Genomic DNA, 25,554 nt, shown 5'->3' with positions numbered 1-25,554 from the left:
GCATGAAAAGTGACGCTGCAGCGAATATTTTACTTGGTAACAGTGTTCATTGATTTCAAGAGATTTTGTAAAATTGCCTCATTTACTGACTCTGAGAATAAACAAAAAGCTGAACATTCTCTCTGCAAGAATTACAATCATAATTCTGCAATCTTTTCAGTGACTGGTGTGGGTTTGTTTTGTGCTGCGGATTTTCTCCAATTGGGGATTCAGCTGTGAGACTGCCACTCTTAGCTCATCTTCAATGTGCAGCTTTGATCTGTGTTTTGTCTTGATCTCAAACAGGTAGGATGTGGCAAAAGGAAGGACTGTGTCCAGGGCTCTCCTGATTAGGGCTTGCAGCCCTCCTCGTTTACCAGCCATTGACTGAGCCCATCTGTGCAGATCCCCACACAGTCCTCCCATTTCAGATCAGCCTCTTTCAAGTAAGTGTCAATGATTTTGAACAATATGTCTGCAAGGACTCCATGGAGAGAGAGATTTATTACTATCTTGGTATAAACACACATGATGCAATATACAGTGCAACAATAAGAATATAGACAATATTGAATATAGACCACAAGCTTCAGCGCCCCCTAGTGGTGGTAACCAGAGATCTGTGCTAGCGACCATGGTCAGTGGACAGACAACTTACTTGGCCACAACCCCTGCTGCTTTGATTGTCCTATGGAGAAGGAAATGGTCATGAAGAGATCAAGCCATGTTCGATCATCAAAATTAGTTCTTCAATGATCAAGCCATTGACCTATATATTTACCACATCTCTAGAAACTGGAATAATGCCTTCAAAACTCAGCTGCACGTGTGTTGACAAGGACCAGAAAGAGAGCAAACATTACACCAATGTTAAAGTCTCTGCACTGGCTACCTGTTTGCTTCAGAATTGATTTTAAGATCCTTTTATTGGTTAAAAAGCTCTTAATGGTCTTGGTCCTATCTATTTAGCAGGTTTGCTTTCAGCCTATGAACCCTCTAGAACCCTCTAGCATCCTTTCATTATTATGGTCCTCGTCTCTGGAACAGCCTCCTGAAGACCTGAGGGCAGCAGAGAGTGTTGATACTTTTAAAAGCAAACTCAAGACCTATCTTTTTAATCTAGCTTTTAATTGAACTTTATGTATTGGTTGGGGCTCTACTTGACCAAATATATGAAAACAAATTTAAATTTGCAGTGAGTCGGTCATGTACAAGTGCAAAGTGGGGTCAACGTTTACAGTTTCACTTGTCTGGCTCTTCCCTCTTTCCTGTCATTCAAGAGAAATTCTGTGAATCTCAGTAGCATTGCTCAACATGATGTAAGGTTGTTGCACATGTGGACACAAATGTGTGGACTGGCTGCGTGAGTCTCTGTGTCACACACACATACACATACACACATGATATTCAGATACAGCTCATGCAGTGTAGTGCTGCACTGTTCGCCTCTCCATCATCTGCTGCTGTCTGTCTCTCTCTCTAGTGTTTCCCCTGGGATTGTTTTCAGGTGGGAGTGGGAGGCCCCTTGAAACTACTACGTCCTTCTGAACCTGTTAACCATGGCGACGCCGATTTACCCTTTATCAGAGAGGCTTCTGCTTCCTCAAACATCACACAGCTGCATATCCAAGGAGAGGAAGTGTTTCTCTTTGCAAGACTTGGTGTCGCTTACTCTGTGACCTCAAGGCCTATGATTGACCCAGTATAACCCAATTTGTGTGTTCTGGCAAATGTCTGTATGGCATATTGTGCAGCATGTCTTGTGGCTTATACTGGTTTGCCCAGTGATCAGTTCTTGGGTTGGTCATTCCTGAAGTCCTGAAAGTCAAAATCCACAGTGGGACTGAAGTGTGACTGGCTCTTAGAGGTGAGATATGATGGTGTCTTTTTGGTGGATGGGTCTTTTATCCAAATGGTACTATCAGTTGACACTAGGGTGTGAATTGCTCTTCCTATCTTGCTGGTTCTTGCAGCAGATTGTTTAGTTGGTCTGGTCAGTGAGGAGTTTAGGACTCTCACTTATATATTATTGGGCAGCATTCCTGGGGCGCTGAAGAAAGAGCCAGTCTGTTGTTTTAGGCTCGTGCTGTCTGCCTTCAAAACATGCAGGGACTTTACTCTACACCTGGGATTTTTTTCCACTGTAGGTGGTTGTCCGTATTGCTGTATTTCTCTACACTGACCTGAAATGAGATGAGTGCATATAAATTGTACACATAAGTAAATGTGGGCCATATAGATGATAGATGGACCAATCAGTCTCTATCTTAAAACAAATCTTGATTCTGGTGCTGATTATAGATCAATGTTTGTAATATAAGAAAAATGATTTGCGGGGAATTAATTTGTATAAACTTAAAGCCAGATCAAGACAACAGTGTGACTAATAGATGAATCAGTCAGATGAATGATGAATCAGCATTTTGTTTCCTAATAACTGAAACTGTCAGTTTTGGAGCTGTGTTTACAACAGTTACTGAGGTCAACGACCTTCTAGCTACTTACTTTGTTGTCTTTTGTCGGAGATTATTATTTTATGCTGTACTGAACTATTTGAACTGTAAATATCCAATAAAATACCAAATTTTCTAATCCAGTGGTGCAGTGCCTGTCAAAATGTGCCTGTTCGGAACGGGCCGATTTCTCAGTACCTAGAGAGAGTTGTGCCCGTCCCCTAAACACAGACTATTGGTAGACGCTACAATTTACTGATGTTCCCTAAACACCTCACACGCAGGCTATCAGTGGCAGAATGGCACTGCCCGTATTTCTATTCATTGACTGCACGGGCAGAAGAGGAAGCAAATCAATGTTATTTATGAGGTATTTTTATACATTTCTTGAGAACTGCTCATCCAAACAACTTCACACATCGGCATCGCACTTCCTCGTTGCCCCAGCAATCCACCTGCCAGGTATGAAGTAGATTGGATGAATGATTCTTGAGATACTCGAAATACAAACTTACATACATACATATATACGTGCAGACAGAGATTCCTTGCTTTATAGAGAGAGATATCTGTCTTTCAACTCCTGAAAACTCATTATATCTCCACTCTTGGTTATTGTGCACATTGCTATAATCCCCTTTCTCTCCCAATTTCTGAAGTTTTGGTCATTCAAACTTGGTTTAAATCTGTCATCATAAACAAAACAAGTCAACAGTCTCACTTCCCTTTCTTCTTTTGCTGTTTAATTAGATCAAACCAAGTATACGGTGCGTGGGAACTTATTGAGTCTATTGAATCTTGTAATACCTTTACTAATTTAATATTACCAATTAGGGACTGGATTGGAATTTCTGCTACAGTCATCTCAATATCTTTCCATTTTGCACTATAATCTTTGTCACACTACTTCATTACTGCCGCATGACAATAATCTTTTAAATTTGGGAGTGCCATACTGTGGTACACCAATACTGGTGGTACCATACCACCCTTATCTTTGGCAGGTGTAATGTACAGTGTTTATTTGTGTTTTTTTTACCATTCCATATAAATCTGGTGATCAGAATCAGTAATAACCATTTCCCCTTTTCCATTGTAGTGCTGAGTGTTTGAGTCACTCAAGTCTGGACTTATAATGTTTCAAGTATACAGAGAATTTTGAGTTTTCCCGCACGTTGTACACCTCTCACCTGTTAACTGAAAAGCATTCCAGGCGACAACCTCATGAAGCTGGTTAAGATATTGTCTAGAGTGTACAAAGCTGTCATGAATGCAAACAGTAGCTACTGTGAGGAATCTAAAATATGAAAGATAATACTTTCTTTCTTTACTACATAATTCAACATGTGTTATTTCATAGTTTTGATGTGTTCAGTATTGTTCTACAATGTTGTAGAAAATAGTAAAAATACAGAAAAACCTCTTGAATGAGTAGGTGTGTCCAAACGTTGGACTGGACCTGTATCTACTGTCTCTTAGTTATCTGTAATCTCAGTGTGAACACATTCTGTTGAGAGGTGAAGGTAAGCACACGTTCAGTTTGTGTAACAAAACACAAAACACTAAAAAGTACAATCAGGGGTTTTATTTTTTGTACCAAAAAATATTAAGAATATATACAAATTATTTATTTACTATATACACACAATGACATTTTAAGTTAAGAGAACAGAAACAGAAAAGCACTTATTGTATTTACATGATAAAAGTACTGCAGCAGCTCTACATGGTGGATGTTGTGTGGTGACTCGTTGAACTCTGTGTATTAGTTTGACTGGTAGTCGTCGTCATGCTCACAGCTTCATTCTTCTTTTGCCTGAATCAACAAATGACATTGAACTATTAGTATAAAGCAACAGAGATCAGAAACATTCACAGCAGTATTTCATCTTGAAGACTCTGAGCATGAACACTGTTCTGTTGTCCTAAGTTAGTTAAGTCAAGCTGATCTTACTTGCTCATGTTTTGCAGAATGATTTTTCCCAGTGGTGACTCTGGATTCACACACTTCTCCTGATCTGCTACTGTGATACTGCGAGAGAAGAAAGAGGCGCGTTAGAGAGAAGCTGAGTAATGCAGAAGAATGACATGTCCATAAATGTGGTTTAATTCAGCTCATGAACTTACATAATTTCTGTCTTTAGACAGAAGACACTTGGGTGGTATATGTCTGGCATTCCCTTGATGACCTTTGTGTTGATCCGGCCGACATAACCGTCTAAACACTTGCATGAACTAGTGTTGTCTGATTTTCCTGCAGGAAGAAAAGACACAACCTTATTAGCTGCTGATCATCTTTTAATTCATTTAACAGACTTCAGATTCACTTTTTATGCTACTTTATATTTCTACTTCAGTATATTTCGGAGGTAAACATTGTACTTTTCACTCTACTACATTTATCTGACAACTTTACACATTTAGATTATTACTACAAAATATAATCAACCATTAAACTCTGATGTATTTTTATGGATTAAACTACAAGATATAGTTAAAATTAGTCTCTTTGAGTCCACATGGAGGCAATGGAACAACCTGTAAACACAACATGTAACATATCATCACATAACATTCACTCCCCTTTATAAATGCTGCACTATGTTGACCAGCTAGTTTCTGCTGTTTGGTGCTGCATGTAGAGTAAAACTGAGTCTAGTTCATCACTACCAGCGACCCATTTACCATAACACATAGTCACTTGATCCATGTGGAAATAACATTATTGATTACTGCAGCTTTGAAGTTCTATTCCGTAGCATTTCTAAAACACAAGCTCCATCACAAAGGACGAGACGATCACGGAGCACTAACCTTGTACATAGAGGACAAGCAGGCAGGTGAGAAAGGCAATGACAGCTGACTTCATAGTTGTGTCTGTAGACAGGTGCTGGCTCACACTCCACTGTCTTCCTTCAGTCTGGACTCTGATGGTTCAACTCAAAGGATTTCTCTCTTTTATACACTGAGTAACACCCCCACAGTGATGAAATGGAGCATCATCCGATGGTTTCACTTCACAGTTTCACTTTCAGTTTTTCCACTCCTTCCTTTTTCCTTCAAGGAGCCTGTTTCTCAGAATCACTCACACTTCTTGTCCAGAGGCTTTGGCTCAGAGAATCACTCTACAGAGTGGCTCCTTAGTAATATTGCATCCATGAAGAAGGGAGGTCTTTGAGGGAATTCATTCAATTAATTATACTAATTCAGTCATTATATTTGCATACAGTAGACTTGTTATTTCAATATAGTGCAACCTGGAGGTGCATGCTGCAAGCATGAGTTTGAAGTGATTGACTCTCAATTTGGCTGAACAGTTGAACACTATAGGAGCCCAACCTTTATTGGCTTAATTGTGGCCCCTTAGAAAAGAGGTTGACTTGTGTCATCAGTTGCAAATATCTACTCTCTTCTGTCTGTGACCAGTTTAACTGCCAGTATCTTATCTGCCCATTTGAAGTAAAATTTTTGAGAAGTTTGTTTTCAATCAGTTAAATGATACTATGAACAGGGCCAATCATAGCACTGAGGCAGCACTAGTGAAGGTTGTAATCAACCTGAGGTCCAAGATGGATATGAAGAATACTTTCTGTATTAGTACTACTGGACTTAAGCGCAGCCTTTGATACAGTACATCGCTTGATTCTTTTAGGTAGACTTCACAGTGTGATTGGTCTCTCTGGTGCTGTTTTGAATTGATTCAAATCTTACCTCACCGATAGAGATTGTTTTGTAAGCATGGATTAATGTTCCTCTAAAAGCTATAAAATGAATTGTGGTGTTCCTCAAGGTTCAATTTTAGGTCCTACTTTTTCATCTTTACATGGTGCCACTTGGAAACATCAAAAGGAGGCACAGCATACGTTTATATAGCTATGCTGATGACACACAGCTTTACATTGCAGTGTCTCCCGATGACTCGGGGTGGGGGGTTTGGGGCTTTGCTTGACCAAAACATTAAAACAATTTTACATTTGTGCTGAATCGGCTATGTGCAAGTGCAAAGTGGGGTCAGCATTTACAGTTTCACTTATTTGGCTTACTTCCCTCTTTCCTGTCTTTTAAGAGAAATTCGCCAAATCACAGTAGCATTGCTCAACAGGATGTAGGCTTGTTGTACATGTGGATGCATGTGTGGCCTGACTTTGTGAGTCTCTGTGTCTGTGCATCGCACAATGTGATACTGATATCACAGCCTCTAACAGTCACACAGGACGTCGGAAAACATGCTATCTTTGGCTCCGCTTGTATGTAAATGCATTAAAACTGACTGACTGATTGCTGAGGAAGTGATTTTTTTTAATTGATTCAAATCTAACTCACCGAGCATGGACTAGTGTTCATTTGAAAGGTATGAAATGAATTGTGGTATTCCTCAAGGTTCAATTTGACACTTTTTAATCTTTACATGCCGCCACTTGGAAACTTCAGAAGGAGGCATGGCATACATTTCTATAGCTATGCTGATGACACACAGCTTTACATTGCAGTGTCTCCTGATGACTCAGGGCCAATGGATCCCCTTCTGAACTGTAATGTAGATATCAAGTTATGGATGGGATGTGAAAGTGCTAAAAGGGGTCAACATTTACAGTTTCACTTGTCTGGCTCTTTCCTCTTTCCTTTGACTTAAGGGATATTCCCTGAATCACAGTAGGATTGCTCAACAGGATGTAGGGCAGTTGCACATTTGGACACGTGTGGACTGACTGTGTGAGTCTCAGTGTCTGTGCATTGCACAATGTGATACTGATGTCACAGCCTCTAACAGACACACAGGCTGTTAGAAAATCTGCTGTCTTTGGCCTTGCTTGCATGTAAATGAATTAAAACTGACTGACTGCTGAGGTAGTGATTTTTCTCACCTGAGATAGTCTTACAGTAAATATCCAATTTCAATTTAATTCCCTTTTCAGCTTTCTGGATATCAGCAGCCACAAGCTCTGCAGACATTGCTAATAATTAAAGAAGGTGTAGTACAATGAGTCAGGAAACAGCAGTCGACTATAGTAACTTTAGTTCATATGTGAACTACATAGAATCAATAAGTAATTTCACAAACTGATCCTTTAACAGCAGTATGCCAGACCACTGTCTGCTAAACCATGGTACTGTGTTTTCTGCATCGTTAGTCACATTAGCTAATTAAGAAACATGCAGGGCTCATTGTGTGGGATGAACCCGAACTCATCAATATCAACAAGAGGTGTGCACATCAGCTGCTGCTCACTGTATTATATTTTCTATTTTTATTTCCTCTGCAGTGTTCTGAAGAAATTTGTTCACCAGGTCAGTAATGTTATAGCCTCTACATCAGCTGACTGACTTCTCATCAAAATGGACTCCTGTGTTAGCTGATAGCCACAAATATAGCTATAGCCAATCAGCCTAGTTAGTTGTCTGTAAATTCATATAAAGCATCCGGTGTGTTGGTTCAGAATCACCATTTCCCCTTTCCCACTGTAGTGTGGGGAAGTTGGAGTGTTTGAGTTACTTGAGTGTGGACTTCTAAATGTGGGTAAAATATCTGTGTTCCTGGACAGCAAGTAACCTGTGCACAGACTACGTGACATCAGTTAACTATCACAATAGTGTTTTGTTCATAGTTCAATAAAGACAGATACAGTATATAATTTAAAAAAAATAATTGTAGTAATTCCATGTTGTTTTGTTAATTGAGAAGCCAGGAGATGGCGTCTGTTACCCTGTTCAGGGAGGAGTTCAGCCTCATTTACTGCAGGTAGTGGATAATCCTACTTCTCTGCATGGATACGGTGCACGGTCAGATAACGTTATATTGTCTATTTGACAGTCTATTGCCCTCTTCAGGTCATTGACTAGTTTAAAAAAAAATAGTCAGTCCTGGAATATGTAGTGTGAGTTTTCCAGATTAACGTAGACATAACTAATGAATTTCATCAAATTATTCCTGTTTATTATTTTTTTTGCTGTTATGTGTGTGTGTAAGTAAGTAAGTAAAACATTATTTATATAACACCTTTATTAACACAGGTTACAAAGTGCTTTACAGTGACATTGGGACACAAAGAAAATAGGACACAAAAACCATGAAAGACACATTCAAGAACACATACAGACATCTCACACATACGAACACAGCAAGCATACAGTCATCACCCAGAGCACACACTTGAATTTATCAAATGTTATGAGAAAGCCACTCTAAAAAAGGAGGTTTTTAGGTGTTTTTTGAAACAGTCAACAGATTCAGCTGATCCGATGGAAGTGGGGAGATTGTTCCAAAGTCTGGGTGCCAGGGCAACGGAAGCACAGTCGCCTTTGCTTTTTAGTTTGGTACGTGGTACGGCCAACAGGTTTTGGTTGGAAGATCTAAGTGACTGCATGGTAGTATACGGGCTTAGTAGCTCAGATATATATGCAGCAGCTAAACCGTGTAAGGCCTTATAAGTGATTAAGAGAATCTTGAAATCAATCCTGAACTTGACTGGCAGTGAGGCTAAAACAAGAGTGATGTGGGATCTGCGGCCAGTCCTAGTTAATAGCGTAGCTGCTGCATTTTGTACAAGCTGAAGACGTGACAGGTCAGCTTGGCTAAGGCAAGTGAAAAGGGAGCAATCCAGACGGGAAAAAATGAAGGCATGAATGATATGCTCTAGGTCAGAGGCTGACAGTAATGGTCTGATTTTTGCAATGTTCCTATGTTGAAAAAAGCAGGATTGAACCATTTTATTGAAATGGTGTTCAAATTTCAATTTAGGGTCAAATATAACGCCAAGATTCCTGGCATTAGTTTTGACATAGGGGGCAAGTGGGCCAATATGCTGAATGATGCCTTTAGCAGTATTTTCAGGGCCAAAAATGAGAAGCTCAGTTTTGTCAGAATTTAACTGAAGAAAGTTGACAGACATCCAGTCCTTTATCGCAGCTAAACAGCTGTGGAGAGTGTTTAGGTTGCCAAAATCATCTGATTTTACAGAAAAATATAGCTGAGTGTCATCTGCATAGCAATGACAGGATATACAACCAAAGCGACTGATTATCTGGCCCAAGGGCAGCATATACAAAGAGAAAAGAATTGGACCAAGTATTGACCCCTGGGGCACCCCTCATAGCAGCGGAGTGGATGAGGACACATAGTTACCCATAGAGACAGAAAAACTTCTATTTGACAAATATGACATAAACTAAGCTTTCCCTGAGATACCAACACGTTTTTAGTCGATTAATGAGGATGGAGTCATGTCATTCATGACTCATAACAGAGCAGTTTCAGTACTATGATTTTGACGAAAACCAGACCAGACACTGGCTGTCTTAAACTGATCAGGGACATAACCAGAGGTGAGGGACGTGTTTATAATAGTGAGTACAGCAGGGCCAATGATAGGAAGGACCTCCAAAAAGAATTTGGGGGGTAAGATATCAAGATTGCAGGAGGACAGGCGCAGATGAGAAATTGTCTCTATAAGGTTTTGCATGGTAATTGGGGCAAAATGGGTTGGTAAATTTGAAACACTACTAGGTGGATCAAAAGTGGTGGAAGGCAGCACAATGTTGGATCTAATGCTATTGATCTTGTTGATGAAAAATGATAAATGCAATTCACAGTCTTCAGTTGAGGTGGCAGAGATAGTAGCAGGTTGTACAAGCTGATTAATCGTTTTAAACAGAGCTCGAGGATTGTGTTTATTAGCAGTAATTAAGTCTGAGAAATAAGCTGATCTTGCATCCTTGGTTTTTTGATTGAGTATGTTAAAAGTTCTTTCATGTATTGGAAGTGAACATTGAGTTTTGTCTTTTTCCATCTGCCCTCCTGCAATCCTGCTTACAGCTACGGATAGCATCATTTATCCATGGTGATGATTTGGTAGCCGCTACTGACCTGGTTGTGAAAGGTGCGATGGCATCCAACGCAAAGGAACACAGATTATTGAAATTACTGACCAAATCATTAATGTTAGACGGTTGAATATGGCCACTATATAAATCAGAGAAAATAGATGAGAAATTTGAAGCAGACTGGTTATTAAAAATGCGGGAACATACTGTTCGCTTCTGACTTGGAGCAGTTGCCTGGATGTAGGAGTCAAATAGAATACATTTATGATCAGAGACAAGATCAATCAATGAGAGGGAATTAATAGTCAGGCCAAGAGTAAAAAAAAGGTCAAGGGTGTGGCCTCGGTTATGTGTTGAACCAGAAACATGCTGCACCAGATTGAAAGAATCAGTAATGTTTAGGAATTCAGTAGCAAAATGGTTGGATGTATCATCAACATGGATGTTGAAATCCCCTACAAGAATAATTCTATTATGGTTGAGAACAATGGAGGATAGGAATTCAGAGAACTCTGCTAAAAAGCTGTTGTTTGGTTTAGGGGGACGGTAGATTGAGATACAGCAGATAGGGTTTTGACAGTTGATTTTGAACATAAGCATCTCGAAATTCTGAAAATTATCAATAGTGATATGTTTACAATTAAAAAGGTTGCTGTAGGCGACTGCAAGGCCACCACTACAGCCAGTGGACCTTGGGGAGTTAAAATAACTTTATTCAGGAGGGCAGAGTTCAATTAAATGGCAGCACTCCCCAGTCTTCAGCCATTTTTCTGTCAAAATCAGAAAATCCAAATTATGTGATGTGATCAGATCATTCAGGATAAAGGTTTTGTTTGACAGAGACCTAGCATTGAATAGAGCAAACTTAGCTGGAGTGATGGATTGCATAGACTGTTTATGACTGTAGGTAATATGGATCAAGTTACTACTGATAGCTCTAGTTGTGTGAGCAAGGAGGCATTTCTTGGGCCTAAAGTTTGTAATGACGGGAATCAGTGCGACCGGGTCAATAGACTGGCTACTGTCAGGCACCCGAACCGTTCCATTCCAGCGATATGAGAGTTCTACTTGATGCTGGTGAATGTATTTTTGAGATAAAGGACTTCTATCTGATGACCCATTTATCACACAATTAAAATCCCCACCTATTAACAGTTTACCTCAAGGCTTTTTCACCATCAGGTCAAATATGATCTTCATAAATGGCAGGATATTCTCAGGTGGAGCTTCATACCTTTAGCAGTGACACCTAAATTTTTTCTATTGTTGTGTTAATCATCACATATCTTCCCTCTCAATCTCACAATGATGCCTCAGTGAAGGACTGGATGGGTTTCTGTATCAGGATCAGGCCCCCTCTTCTATGGCTGGATAAATAGGAGGAATAAAACATCAGTGAAGTCCATAATCTGGACAGTTTTTGTGTTCATTGTCAGACAAATGTGTTTCCTGTTGGTAGGCTGCCTCACCTTGCATTTATTTGAGCTGGTTTAATATTTTCCTCCATGTAACAAAGCTATGCAAACCTTTCATGTTGCATGGAACTACTTTAAGGCAGACTGTGATAACTAGTGGCCGTGCTGCCATCTGTAGGACAAAACTGTCACATGTCTTTTGGTGCCTCATAGGAAACCCATCACAGTGGGTCATTCAACACCCACTCACACAATACTGTATATTTCAGCAATAATGAGAGGAAATAATAAAAATAAAAATGAACAAATACATATATGAAATAAAAGCAGTAGTAGCAGTAATTATTCATTCACCCTGTTAAAGAAATCTTAATTCTTAGTGCCTTCATCAAAAATGAAAAGTCAGTTTGTGTAACAAAACACAAAACACTAAAAAGTACAATCAGGGGTTTTATTTTTTGTACCAAAAAATATTAAGAATATATACAAATTACTCATTTACTATATACACACAATGACAATTTAAGTTAAGAGAACAGAAACAGAAGATCACGTATTGTATTTACATGATAAAAGTATTGCAGCAGCTCTACATGGTGGATGTTGTGTGGTGACTCGTTGAACTCTGTGTATTAGTTTGACTGGTAGTCGTCGTCATGCTCACAGCTTCATTCTTCTTTTGCCTGAATCAACAAATGACATTGAACTATTAGTATAAAGCAACAGAGATCAGAAACATTCACAACAGTATTTCATCTTGAAGACTCTGAGCATGAACACTGTTCTGTTTTCCTAAGTTAGTTAAGTCAAGCTGATCTTACTTGCTCATGTTTTGCAGAATGATTTTTCCCAGTGGTGACTCTGGATTCACACACTTCTTCTTATCTGCTACTGTGATACTGCGAGAGAAGAAAGAGGCGCGTTAGAGAGAAGCTGAGTAATGCAGAAGAATGACATGTCCATAAATGTGGTTTAATTCAGCTCATGAACTTACATAATTTCTGTCTTTAGACAGAAGACACTTGGGTGGTATATGTCTGGCATTCCCTTGATGACCTTTGTGTTGATCCGGCCGACATAATCGTTTAAACACTTGCATTTCTTTGTGTTGTCTGATTGTCCTGCAGGAAGAAAAGACACAACCTTATTAGCTGCTGATCATCTTTTAATTCATTTAACAGACTTCAGATTCACTTTTTATGCTACTTTATATTTCTACTTCAGTATATTTTGGAGGTAAACATTGTACTTTTCACTCTACTACATTTATCTGACAACTTTACACATTTAGATTATTACTACAAAATATAATCAACCATTAAACTCTGATGTATTTTTATGGATTAAACTACAAGATATAGTTAAAATTAGTCTCTTTGAGTCCACATGGAGGCAATGGAACAACCTGTAAACACAACATGTAACATATCATCACATAACATTCACTCTCCTTTATAAATGCTGCACTATGTTGACCAGCTAGTTTCTGCTGTTTGGTGCTGCATGTAGAGTAAAACTGAGTCCAGTTCATCACTACCAGCGACCCCTTTACAATAACACATAGTCAGTTGATCCATGTGGAAATAACATTATTGATTACTGCAGCTTTAAAGTTCTATTCCGTAGCATTTCTAAAACACAAGCTCCATCACAAAGGACGAGACGATCACGGAGCACTAACCTTGTACATAGAGTACGAGCAGGCAGGTGAGAAAGGCAATGACAGCTGACTTCATAGTTGTGTCTGTAGACAGGTGCTGGCTCACACTCCACTGTCTTCCTTCAGTCTGGACTCTGATGGTTCAACTCAAAGGATTTCTCTCTTTTATACACTGAGTAACACCCCCACAGTGATGAAATGAAGCATCATCCGATGGTTTCACTTCACAGTTTGACTTTCAGTTTTTCCACTCCTTCCTTTTTCCTACAAGGAGCCTGTTTCTCAGAATTACTCACACTTCTTGTCCAGAGGCTTTGGCTCAGAGAATCACTCTACAGAGTGGCTCCTTAGTAATATTGCATCCATGAAGAAGGGAGGTCTTTGAGGGAATTCATTCAATTAATTATACTAATTCAGTCATTATATTTGCATACAGTAGTCTTGTTATTTCAATATAGTGCAACCTGGAGGTGCATGCTGCAAGCATGAGTTTGAAGTGATTGACTCTCAATTTGGCTGAACAGTTGATAACTATAGGAGCCCAACCTTTGACTTAATTGTGACCCCTTAGAAAAAAGGTTGACTTGTGTCATCAGTTGCAAATATCTACTCTCTTTGTTTGTTTTCAATCAGTTAAATGATACTATGAACTACCACAATATTTTTGAAAAGTACCAATCAGGTTTTCGGGCCAATCATAGCACTGAGGCAGCACTAGTGAAGGTTGTAATCAACCTGAGGTCCAAGATGGATATGAAGAATACTTTCTGTATTAGTACTACTGGACTTAAGCGCAGCCTTTGATACAGTAAATCGCTTGATTCTTTTAGGTAGACTTCACAGTGTGATTGGTCTCTCTGGTGCTGTTTTGAATTGATTCAAATCTTACCTCACCGATAGAGATTGTTTTGTAAGCATGGATTAATGTTCCTCTAAAAGCTATAAAATGAATTGTGGTGTTCCTCAAGGTTAAATTTTAGGTCCTACTTTTTCATCTTTACATGGTGCCACTTGGAAACTTCAGAAGGAGGCATGGCATACATTTCTATAGCTATGCTGATGACACACAGCTTTACATTGCAGTGTCTCCTGATGACTCAGGGCCAATGGATCCCCTTCTGAACTGTAATGTAGATATCAAGTTATGGATGGGATGGGAAAGTGCTGAAAGGGGTCAACATTTACAGTTTCACTTGTCTGGCTCCTTCCTCTTTCCTTTGACTTAAGGGATATTCCCTGAATCACAGTAGGATTGCTCAACAGGATGTAGGGCAGTTGCACATTTGGACACGTGTGGACTGACTGTGTGAGTCTCAGTGTCTGTGCATTGCACAATGTGATACTGATGTCACAGCCTCTAACAGACACACAGGCTGTTAGAAAATCTTCTGTCTGTGGCCCTGCTTGCATGTAAATGAATTAAAACTGACTGACTGCTGAGGTAGTGATTTTTCTCACCTGAGATAGTCTTACAGTAAATATCCAATTTCAATTTAATTCCCTTTTCAGATTTCTGGATATCAGCAGCCACAAGCTCTGCAGACATTGCTAATAATTAAAGAAGGTGTAGTACAATGAGTCAGGAAACAGCAGTCGACTACAGTAACTTTAGTTCATATGTGAACTACATAGAATCAATAAGTAATTTCACAAACTGATCCTTTATAAGCAGTGTCAGACCACTGTCTGCTAAACCATGGTACTGTGTTTTCTGCATCGTTAGTTACATTAGCTAATTAAGAAACATGCAGGGCTCATTGTGTGGGATGAACCTGAACTCATCAATATCAACAAGAGGTGTGCACATGAGCGGCTGCTCACTGTGTTTTATTTTCTATTTTTATTTCCTCTTCCAGCGATATGAGAGTTCTACTTGATGCTGATGAATGTATTTTTGAGATAAAGGACTTCTATCTGATGACTCATTTATCACACAATTAATATCCCCACCTATGGACAGTTTTTGTGTTCATTGTCAGACAAATGTGTTTCCTGTTGGTAGGCTGCCTCACCTTGCATTTATTTGAGCTGGTTTAATATTTTCCTCCATGTAACAAAGCTATGCAAACCTTTCATGTTGCATGGAACTACTTTAAGGCAGACTGTGATAACTAGTGGCCGTGCTGCCATCTGTAGGACAAAACTGTCACATGTCTTTTGGTGCCTCATAGGAAACCCATCACAGTGGGTCATTCAACACCCACTCACACAATACTGTATATTTCAGCAATAATGAGAGGAAATGAACAAATACATATATGAAATAAAAGCAGTAGTAGCAGTAATTATTCATTCACCCTGTTAAAGAAATCTTAATTCTTAGTGCCCTCATCAAAAATGAAAAGTCAGTTTGTGTAACAAAACACAGAACACTAAAAAGTACAATCAGGGGTTTTATTTTTGGTACCAAAAAATATTAAGAATATATACAACTCATTTACTATATACACACAATGACAATTTAAGTTAAGAGAACAGAAACAGAAAAGCACTTATTGTATTTACATGATAAAAGTATTGCAGCAGCTCTACATGGTGGATGTTGTGTGGTGACTCGTTGAACTCTGTGTATTAGTTTGACTGGTAGTCGTCGTCATGCTCACAGCTTCATTCTTCTTTTGCCTGAATCAACAAATGACATTGAACTATTAGTATAAAGCAACAGAGATCAGAAACATTCACAGCAGTATTTCATCTTGAAGACTCTGAGCATGAACACTGTTCTGTTGTCCTAAGTTAGTTAAGTCAAGCTGATCTTACTTGCTCATGTTTTTCAGAATGATTTTTCCCAGTGGTGACTCTGGATTCACACACTTCTTCTTATCTGCTACTGTGATACTGCGAGAGAAGAAAGAGGCGCGTTAGAGAGAAGCTGAGTAATGCAGAAGAATGACATGTCCATAAATGTGGTTTTATTCAGCTCATGAACTTACATAATTTCTGTCTTTAGACAGAAGACACTTGGGTGGTATATGTCTGGCATTCCCTTGATGACCTTTGTGTTGATCCGGCCGACATAATCGTTTAAACACTTGCATTTCTTTGTGTTGTCTGATTGTCCTGCAGGAAGAAAAGACACAACCTTATTAGCTGCTGATCATCTTTTAATTCATTTAACAGACTTCAGATTCACTTTTTATGCTACTTTATATTTCTACTTCAGTATATTTTGGAGGTAAACATTGTACTTCTCACTCTACTACATTTATCTGACAACTTTACACATTTAGATTATTAATACAAAATATAATCAACTATTAAACTCTGATGTATTTTTATGGATTAAACTACAAGATATAGTTAAAATTAGTCTCTTTGAGTCTACATGGAGGCAATGGAACAACCTGTAAACACAACATGTAACATATCATCACATAACATTCACTCTCCTTTATAAATGCTGCACTATGTTCACCAGCTAGTTTCTGCTGTTTGGTGCTGCATGTAGAGTAAAACTGAGTCCAGTTCATCACTACCAGCGACCCCTTTACAATAACACATAGTCACTTGATCCATGAGGACATAACATTATTGATTACTGCAGCTTTAAAGTTCTATTCTGTAGCATTTCTAAAACACAAGCTCCATCACAAAGGACGAGATGATCACGGAGCACTAACCTTGTACATAGAGGACAAGCAGGCAGGTGAGAAAGGCAATGACAGCTGACTTCATAGTTGTGTCTGTAGACAGGTGCTGGCTCACACTTCACTGTCTTCCTTCAGTCTGGACTCTGATGGTTCAACTCAAAGGATTTCTCTCTTTTATACACTGAGTAACGTCAACACAGTGATGAAATGCAGCATGACCCAATGGTTTCACTTCACAGTTTGACTTTCAGTTTTTCCACTCCTTCCTTTTTCCTACAAGGAGCCTGTTTCTCAGAATCACTCACACTTCTTGTCAAGAGGCTTTGGCTCAGAGAATCACTCTACAGAGTGGCTCCTTAGTAATATTGCATCCATGAAGAAGGGAGGTCTTTGAGGGAATTCATTCAATTAATTATAATTATCTAATTCAGTCATTATATTTGCATACAGTAATCTTGTTATTTCAATATAGTGCAACCTGGAGGTGGCTGCAAGCATGAGTTTGAAGTGATGGACTCTCAATTTGGCTGAACAGTTGAACACTATAGGAGCCCAACCTTTATTGGCTTAATTGTGACCCCTTAGAAAAAAGGTTGACTTGTGTCATCAGTTGCAAATATCTACTCTCTTCTGTCTGTGACCAGTTTAACTGCCAGTTAAACTTCACAGTGTGATTGGCCTCTCTGGTGCTGTTTTGAATTGATTCAAATCTTACCTCACCGATAGAGATTGTTTTGTAAGCATGGATTAATGTTCCTCTAAAAGCTATAAAATGAATTGTGGTGTTCCTCAAGGTTAAATTTTAGGTCCTACTTTTTCATCTTCACATGCTGCCACTTGGAAACATCAAAAGGAGGCACAGCATACGTTTATATAGCTATGCTGATGACACACAGCTTTATATTGCAGTGTCTCCCGATGACTCGGGGTGGGGGGTTTGGGGCTCTGCTTGACCAAAACATTAAAACAAATTTACATTTGTACTGAGTCGGCTATGTGCAAGTGCAAAGTGGGGTCAGCATTTACAGTTTCACTTATTTGGCTTACTTCCCTCTGTCCTGTCATTTAAGAGAAATTCGCCAAATCACAGTAGCATTGTTCAACAGGATGTAGGCTTGTTGTACATGTGGATGCATGTGTGGCCTGACTTTGTGAGTCTCTGTGTCTGTGCATCGCACAATGTGATACTAATGTCACAGCCTCTAACAGTCACACAGGACGTCGGAAAACATGCTATCTTTGGCTCCGCTTGTATGTAAATGCATTAAAACTGACTGACTGATTGCTGAGGAAGTGATTTTTTTTTTAATTGATTCAAATTTAACTCACCGAGCATGGACTAGTGTTCATTTGAAAGGTATAAAATGAATTGTGGTGTTCCTCAAGGTTCAATTTTAGGTCCTACGCTTTTTAATCTTTACATGCCGCCACTTGGAAACTTCAGAAGGAGGCATGGCATACATTTCTATAGCTATGCTGATGACACACAGCTTTACATTGCAGTGTCTCCTGATGACTCAGGGCCAATAGATGCCCTTCTGACGTGTATTTTATATATCAGGTTATCGATGGCAGTAAAGTTTTTTTCTACAGCTCAATCAGGACAAAACTGAAGTCCTGGTTATTAGCACTGAAGCTCAGAGAGAGAAACTCAATGCCAAACAGCAAGCACTGGCAAGAAACCCCCGTCAACAAGTAAAAAACTTGGAGTTATCTTTGATTTAGATCTTAATTTGAACCTCACATTAGAAACCTAACTAGGATGCATCTTAAGCACCAGCTTTTTCTGTTCAATCTGCATAGAAATAACAGAACTTGACACTTTCAAATTTCATGCAGTGCATACACCAAAGTCCAATTTTGCGTTCAGGTGATACACCAATCCTTCCCAGAGAAGTAACGTCATATACTGTGATTTCTTTCATTGTATAAGGTGATTTATACCTTATTAGGAGGTGGCAGGTTGGGTGCATGGCTAGATAATCAGTTGGCAAAAAGCTGCAGAGCAGCAGGAGAGCATTGTTCGAGACCACCAACCAGACATTTTTATTGTCATATGCAGGCATTTTAACTGAGAATTGTAACGCCATGTCCAACATTTTTTACATTTTTACTGCATTTTAGTGTTTTAACCCAAAGCATGATCTTTCCCTAACCCTAACCAAGTGGTGTTTGCGCCTAAACAAAACCAACAGCATTATATGACATGTGAAAAGGTTAAAAATGTGGCGTACACATTGCATGTATTTTTAAAGTGTAAACCTGTGTTATTTGTACACCATTAGGTGAGACTGGGTTGCTTGAATGCAACCGTTTCTCTCTCAAGCCAACACACTAATGCACACATTTATTACCCTCAGGATTGACTATTGTAATGCTCTACTCTCTGGCCTCCCTAAAAAGTATACAGCTCAATTACAGTTAGTTCAACGCTTTAAGTTTTTATCTGTCTCTAATCATGCCTCCGGTGTTTCCTCATTGCAAATTGATGAGATGTATGATAGCGTTTCCTCAGTTAGTGTTTTTATTGAGTGCTTTATTAATTACAAAGTGGGGGTTGGGGTGGGGGTGGGAGGTTATTTTTTGTTGTGTGAAGCACTTTCTGTTGCATTTTGTTTGTATGAAAAGTGTTATACAAATAAAGTCTGATTGATTGAATCAAATCACCATTTATATTTTTCCCTGCTTGACCAAATAAATGGAAACAAATTTACATTTGTTCTGAGTCGGTTATGTGAAAGTGCTAAGTGAGCCAATATTTTCAATTTCACTTGTCTGGCAAATTCCCCAAATCACAGGAGCACTGATCAACAACATTGATGATCAATGCCGCCACTTGGAAACATCATCAGGAGGCACATCATATATTACTATAGCTATATTGATGACACACTGCTTTACATTGCAGTGTCTCCTGATGACTCAGGGCCAATGGATCCCCTTCTGAACTGTAATGTAGATATCAAGTTATGGATGGGATGTGAAAGTGCTAAAAGGGGTCAACATTTACAGTTTCACTTGTGTGGCTCTTTCCTCTTTCCTTTGAGTTAAGGGATATTCCCTGAATCACAGTAGGATTGCTCAACAGGATGTAGGGCAGTTGCACATTTGGACACGTGTGGACTGACTGCGATTGTGTGTCAGACTGCTGTCTGCTAAACCATGGTACTGTGTTTTCTGCATCGTTAGTCACATTAGCTAATTAAGAAACATGCAGGGCTCATTGTGTGGGATGAACCTGAACTCTTATCAATATCAACAAGAGGTGTGCACATCAGCTGCTGCTCATTGTGTTTTATTTTCTATTTTTCATTTTCTCTACAGTGTTCTGAAAGAAAATGAGGCTGCAAAAACCTGAGCAGGGACAGAACAGGTGACACATACTGTACATGTATTTCCTTTATATTACTGCCACATGTGAGACAAGTGAACAGAGGTTGCAAACTGGTTCCTGTTTAACTGATTAACAAGAAGACATATAGATAGACACACACATCTCTACATCAGCTAACTGACTTCTCATCAAAATGGACTCTTGTGTTAGCCAATAGCCACAAATATAGCTATAGCCAATCAGCCTAGTTAGTTGTCTGTAAATTCATATAAAGCATCCGGTGTGTTGGTTCAGAATCACCATTTCCCCTTTTCCACTGTAGTGTGGGGAAGTTGGAGTGTGTATTTGACAGTCTATTGCCCTCTTCAGGTCATTGAGCAGTTTAAAAAAAAAAAAGTCAGTCCTGGAATATGTAGTGTGAGTTTTCCAGATTAACGTAGACATAACTAATGAATTTCATCAAATTATTCCTGTTTATTATTTTTGTGCTGTTGGGTCAGCATCTCCTGCCTGTTAACTGAAAACACAAAGAACATGATGGGTGTAACCTGGCCGCTACATGAGGATGGGAGTGAGATTATAATCCCTGTCTCCAGCAATATGAGAGTTCTACTTGATATCACACAATTAAAATCCCCACCTATTAACAGTTTACCTCGAGGCTTTTTCACTGTCAGGTCAATCAATCAATCAATCAATCAATCAATTTTTATTTATATAACGCCATATCACAACAGAAGTCATCTCAAGGCACTTTTCACATAGAGCAGGTCAAGACCGTACTCTTTAATTCAGGTCATGTCCGTCAGGTCAAATATGATCTTCATAAATGGCAGGATATTCTCAGGTGGAGCTTCATACCTTTAGCAGCGACACCTAAATTTTGTCTATTGTTGTGTTAATCATCACATATCTTCCCTCTCAATCTCACAATGATGCCTCAGTGAAGGACTGGATAGGTTTCTGTATCAGGATCGGGCCCCCTCTTCTATGGCTGGATAATTAGGAGGAATAAAACATCAGTGAAGTCCATAATCTGGACAGTTTTTGTGTTCATTGTCAGACAAATGTGTTTCCTGTTGGTAGGCTGCCTCACCTTGCATTTATTTGAGCTGGTTTAATATTTTCCTCCATTTAACAAAGCTATGCAAACCTTTCATGTTGCATGGAACTACTTTAAGGCAGACTGTGATAACTAGTGGCTGTGCTGCCATCTGTAGGACAAAACTGTCACATGTCTTTTGGTGCCTCATAGGAAACCCATCACAGTGGGTCATTCAACACCCACTCACACAATACTGTATATTTCAGCAATAACGAGAGGAAATAATAAAAATGAACAAATACATATATGAAATAAAAGTAGTAGTAGCAGTTATTATTCTTTCACCTTGTTTAAGAAATCTTAATTCTTAGTGCCTTCATTAAAAATGAAAAGTCAGTTTATGAATCAACTCATTTAGTTTTGATGCTGCATTTCACCAGAAGTGCTTACTGCTGGAGCTCCTGTTCACTGAGTTACAGAGAAACAAATCTCTAATTATTCCTCCTGTTCATACTGGATATTAAGAGATCCCCTTCAAATGTGCTTTCAATGGAAGTGATGGAGGCCAAAATCCACAGTGTGTCCACACAGTCATTTAAAAGTCTGTGTGAAGCTTCTATTCAGCTTCATCAGTCTGAGTTAGTCATATCAAGTGGATATCTGACACATTTACAGTCTTTTTAGCATCAAATTCCCTCTTTGTTTTTTGTATTTTCCTCGGAGAGTGTTTCCCTGTTGAGCTGCAGGTGGAAGTATAGTAACAAAAAGAGGAACTTTGGCACTAAAAAGACTGTAACGTTGAAAGATATCTACTTGATTTGACTCATTTGGACGCTGAAGCTTCATATTAGCTTCAGATAAACTTTTAAATACGTTTTTGCACAGAAGGAGGACTGTGGATTTTGTCTTCCATCACTTCCATTGTAAGGTCATTATGAAGGGATCTTCTAATGGTCAGTATGAACAGGAGGAATGATTACAGCAAGACAAACAGGTTTCACTGTTGTTTTAAGACACACTTTACAGATTTACAGAAACTGCACAGAAACTAAGACAGAACACTGTATCCATCATAACAGGACATTTCTGTCATGTAAATTGAATGTTTTGAAACTTATTCTTTTCTATTTTGTGGAACTGTACACAGTGATTTACTGTGTGTTCATCTTAGTTATTCAGTTGTGGACTTCTGATATTCTTCTATTTGAGTTTTAGATCCGATGTGCAGAAAAATACAAGCAGCCCAACATCAAAAACAAACACATTCGTCTTCAGAGAATTCTTTAAATCATATTTTATTTATTAGGGACTGAGCCCAAAAGGCAGAGGACTACTGTAAAACTCACCAAATTTGGCACACACATCAGGTCTGGTGAAAAATTTGATAAAATGTAAAAATTAACCCCTAAAGTGCCAAAATGTGCTCTCTAGCGCCACTTATGTAACAAAATGGCCGCCACGGCCCGTAGGAATGTCGTAGAGAGATCAAACCAAAACTCAATTATTCGTCTCATCAAGACCTACAAATCATACACTGACACCCCTGACCTAAATCCAACAGGAAATCCGCAATCAGCCTTTCAAAATAAGGCTTTGCCCCAATTTTGGCCCCCCAACAAACGCTATCTCCTCTGAGGGTGTTAATGGTATCGGCTTCAAACTTTGATACATGACTTATGACACTGTGCTGAAAAAAAGTTGTTAAAAACTTTGTAACAACTCGAACAGTTTGGATTTAATAAGTCCTGAAAGTTGCGGTGCCACATCACCCTTAGAATGTAAACCAATGGGGAGGCAATCTCTGGGCATGAACTTTGTGTCAGTCAGAGGCTTCTGATGTCTAAACTATAAGTCTGACCACTTTCAAACCTGTATCAATGGATTCACCACGAAATTTCCTATCAAAATATGATTTTTAATGTAAGATTTGGCCAAAGTCATGGGATTTATGAGGATATTTCATAAGAGGCGTACCCTAAAATCCTCCTCTCCAACTGCTCCTGGTGATGTCACTCCCTCAGTGCTGTGAAACATTCCGCAATACACACTCATTATAAAATCACAGGAGGAGCAAGAAAAGACTTTAAAACTCACACTCTAATATCTCAAAAACAATAAAAGATAGAAAAAACATGTAAATTCAAGGTTTGTAGGTCAAAGTCTCGTGATTCATTTAAAGTTCAAATGAAGTTTGTATCTAAAACTATGTGGAAGCAGTAAATGTTCAAAAAGGTGTGGGTTCACTCACACTCTCCATTCAAATCAACCTTTGACCAGGTCATGTGGGTCAAAAGTCTTTACTTTTCTAAAAATAGACTTGATGAAAATTAGGAAAATAATTTGTTTTACACACAAACTCATCAACAGAAGTGAATGGGCCCAAGACACAGGTGTGAGCAAGACAGAAATGTCTCACCCTGCAGAAAATTCTCATCCTGTCAACCAATCTTTCAAAATAAAAGCACACCACACTTGTAATAAATATCCCTCATTTTTAAAAAGCAAAATGATCTGATCCCGACGGGCCAGAGTGCGAGGTCCTGACCAACGCTGCTTGCAGCTTTCATTCAATTAGCTTTTCATTATATTTTCTGAATGTTTCTTCTGTAAATCAACAACTGCGTCAAAAACGCAACACAAATATGATGATAAAGTAGATTATTACAGTAAAATGCTGATTACACACTGATGCATCTGATAACGTTATATTGAATAATATATCAGTCATGAGACATTTGACTGCAGAATGAGCACTAATACTTTTACTACATTTAGCTGAAAATACTTTTACTGTTGAATGCAGGACTTTTACTTGTAATGGAGTATTTTTGAATTGTAGTATTGCTACTTTTACTTGAGTAAAGGACCTGAGTACGTCTCCCACCACTCTGTGTTGTAGCTCTGACAGTAGAACTAAACAAGAAAACTTCACAACTCATGCAAAAATAACATTATTGAAATATTTTTACGACAACTTTTACAAATCAGGTGTCATATTGTAACAGCTGAGAGATGCTGGTGTTTCCCTGCTCGCAGCTTTAAGGCTTTTCTCCAGCGTGGACAGAATAATGGATCAGGTAGAAGAGAAGAAGGCAAAACCAATAGTTTTATTAACACCTGTGAGTTCAGAATGAGTCTTATATCAGGCAGCTAACCAGAGGAACAAAGTGTTTAAATCATCCTGTATGTGTTTAACTGGTTTTCCTGCTGACTGAAGTCAGTGTTTCTCTGATAAACGCAGCATGTTTCCTGTTTCTCACCTCTGCTGATGAGATCATTCTGCTGCTGATTGTCTCCACATCTTCCTCCATCTGTCATCGTAAAGTAAAGACAGTAAGACTACAGACAGTTTTTTATATATATATATACATATATACATATATATAGCAGATATTACTGAGACACATGAAGGAACAAACTTATATTATGATTATTATTAAGTTGTCATAAATGAGAAAAGGCAGCTTGTTCTTACTGTTTCTGTGCAAACGAGGTTTTTGTCTCCTGCAGGTTAAACTGATGTTTAAACGGAGCTCCGAGCTGCAGGTTTGACAGATGCACTGGGCCGTTTCCATGGTAACCACAATTTAAAAATAAAAATACAGCCTGATATCTAAAAAAAAGCTTTTGAAAATAAACAATCCATGAAACACTAGATCATGTTTTTACATTATTTATGGAAACATTGATATTGATTTACAGTATATTGATCTATTAGACAGTTTATGAATTTTATGTTTGTTACAGTTGAGTTTAAACTACAAATTTAGTTACAAATGTCAAAATAGAGAAACTAAGATTTATTTAAAAAAAAGTACATTATAGATTTCTGTATTAATATTATTATTTATACAAGTAAAAGTACATAAGTATTATGAGCCTGATGTAGTTAAAGTATTGCAGTAAAAGTACATAAGTATTATGAGCTTGATGTAGTTAAAGTATTGCAGTAAAAGTACATAAGTATTATGAGCTTGATGTAGTTAAAGTATTGCAGTAAAAGTACATAAGTATTATGAGCTTGATGTAGTTAAAGTATTGCAGTAAAAGTAGTGGTTTGGTCCCTCTGACTGATATATTATTATATATGACATCATTAGATTATTAATAGTGAAGCATCAGTGTTAGAGCAGCGTGTTACTGTTGTAGCTGCTGGAGGTGGAGCTAGTTTACACTACTTTATATACAGTTAGCTAGTTTAGTCTAGTGGTTCCCAACCTAGGGGTCGGGCCCCTCCAAAGGGTCAGCAGATAAATC

General features: G+C 38.6%; 3 protein-coding genes and 1 long non-coding RNA gene across 4 annotated transcripts; all 4 read right to left on the bottom strand.

Moving 5' to 3' along the window:
- Nucleotides 1-4,002: 4,002 nt before the first annotated feature.
- LOC137172664 (C-X-C motif chemokine 11-6-like) lies at nucleotides 4,003-5,401 on the bottom strand. Its single transcript, XM_067577202.1, has 4 exons — nucleotides 5,247-5,401; nucleotides 4,560-4,686; nucleotides 4,387-4,464; nucleotides 4,003-4,248 (listed from the first exon to the last, which is right to left on the bottom strand). Exons 1-4 carry the CDS (start codon nucleotides 5,299-5,301, stop codon nucleotides 4,155-4,157), a joined length of 354 nt encoding a protein of 117 aa, XP_067433303.1. The 5' UTR covers nucleotides 5,302-5,401; the 3' UTR covers nucleotides 4,003-4,154.
- A 6,704-nt stretch (nucleotides 5,402-12,105) lies between these two features.
- On the bottom strand, nucleotides 12,106-13,482 carry LOC137170432 (C-X-C motif chemokine 11-1-like). Its single transcript, XM_067573830.1, has 4 exons — nucleotides 13,350-13,482; nucleotides 12,663-12,789; nucleotides 12,490-12,567; nucleotides 12,106-12,351 (listed from the first exon to the last, which is right to left on the bottom strand). Exons 1-4 carry the CDS (start codon nucleotides 13,402-13,404, stop codon nucleotides 12,258-12,260), a joined length of 354 nt encoding a protein of 117 aa, XP_067429931.1. The 5' UTR covers nucleotides 13,405-13,482; the 3' UTR covers nucleotides 12,106-12,257.
- Nucleotides 13,483-15,708: 2,226 nt separating this feature from the next.
- On the bottom strand, nucleotides 15,709-17,077 carry LOC137172656 (C-X-C motif chemokine 10-like). The gene is made up of 4 exons (XM_067577190.1): nucleotides 16,949-17,077; nucleotides 16,262-16,388; nucleotides 16,089-16,166; nucleotides 15,709-15,950 (listed from the first exon to the last, which is right to left on the bottom strand). The coding sequence occupies exons 1-4, from the start codon at nucleotides 17,001-17,003 to the stop codon at nucleotides 15,857-15,859; spliced, it is 354 nt and encodes a 117-aa protein (XP_067433291.1). The 5' UTR covers nucleotides 17,004-17,077; the 3' UTR covers nucleotides 15,709-15,856.
- A 7,155-nt stretch (nucleotides 17,078-24,232) lies between these two features.
- Nucleotides 24,233-24,963, bottom strand: LOC137172652 (uncharacterized). Its single transcript, XR_010925016.1, has 3 exons — nucleotides 24,773-24,963; nucleotides 24,558-24,608; nucleotides 24,233-24,414 (listed from the first exon to the last, which is right to left on the bottom strand). It is a non-coding gene; the product is annotated as an uncharacterized lncRNA (long non-coding RNA).
- Between the last annotated feature and the right edge of the window lie 591 nt (nucleotides 24,964-25,554).

This window comes from Thunnus thynnus, chromosome 2, assembly GCF_963924715.1.
Source record: "Thunnus thynnus chromosome 2, fThuThy2.1, whole genome shotgun sequence".
Classification (NCBI taxonomy): Eukaryota; Metazoa; Chordata; class Actinopteri; order Scombriformes; family Scombridae; genus Thunnus; species Thunnus thynnus.
The sequence above is the reverse complement of the archived record's forward strand: the minus strand, read 5'-3'. Positions and strand labels throughout refer to the sequence as shown.

Excerpts from the sequence above, each read along its gene's own strand:
- LOC137172664 (XM_067577202.1), bottom strand. The coding sequence starts at position 5,301 with ATGAAGTCAGCTGTCATTGCCTTTCTCACCTGCCTGCTTGTCCTCTAT. Across the intron at positions 4,687-5,246 it reads GCTTGTCCTCTATGTACAAG|GAAAATCAGACAACACTAGT; the intron begins GTTAGTGCTCCG and ends TTCTTCCTGCAG. Across the intron at positions 4,249-4,386 it reads ATTCTGCAAAACATGAGCAA|GCAAAAGAAGAATGAAGCTG; the intron begins GTAAGATCAGCT and ends TTGTTGATTCAG.
- LOC137170432 (XM_067573830.1), bottom strand. The coding sequence starts at position 13,404 with ATGAAGTCAGCTGTCATTGCCTTTCTCACCTGCCTGCTCGTACTCTAT. Across the intron at positions 12,790-13,349 it reads GCTCGTACTCTATGTACAAG|GACAATCAGACAACACAAAG; the intron begins GTTAGTGCTCCG and ends TTCTTCCTGCAG. Across the intron at positions 12,568-12,662 it reads TGTCTAAAGACAGAAATTAT|TATCACAGTAGCAGATAAGA; the intron begins GTAAGTTCATGA and ends CTTCTCTCGCAG.
- LOC137172656 (XM_067577190.1), bottom strand. The coding sequence starts at position 17,003 with ATGAAGTCAGCTGTCATTGCCTTTCTCACCTGCCTGCTTGTCCTCTAT. Across the intron at positions 16,389-16,948 it reads GCTTGTCCTCTATGTACAAG|GACAATCAGACAACACAAAG; the intron begins GTTAGTGCTCCG and ends TTCTTCCTGCAG. Across the intron at positions 16,167-16,261 it reads TGTCTAAAGACAGAAATTAT|TATCACAGTAGCAGATAAGA; the intron begins GTAAGTTCATGA and ends CTTCTCTCGCAG.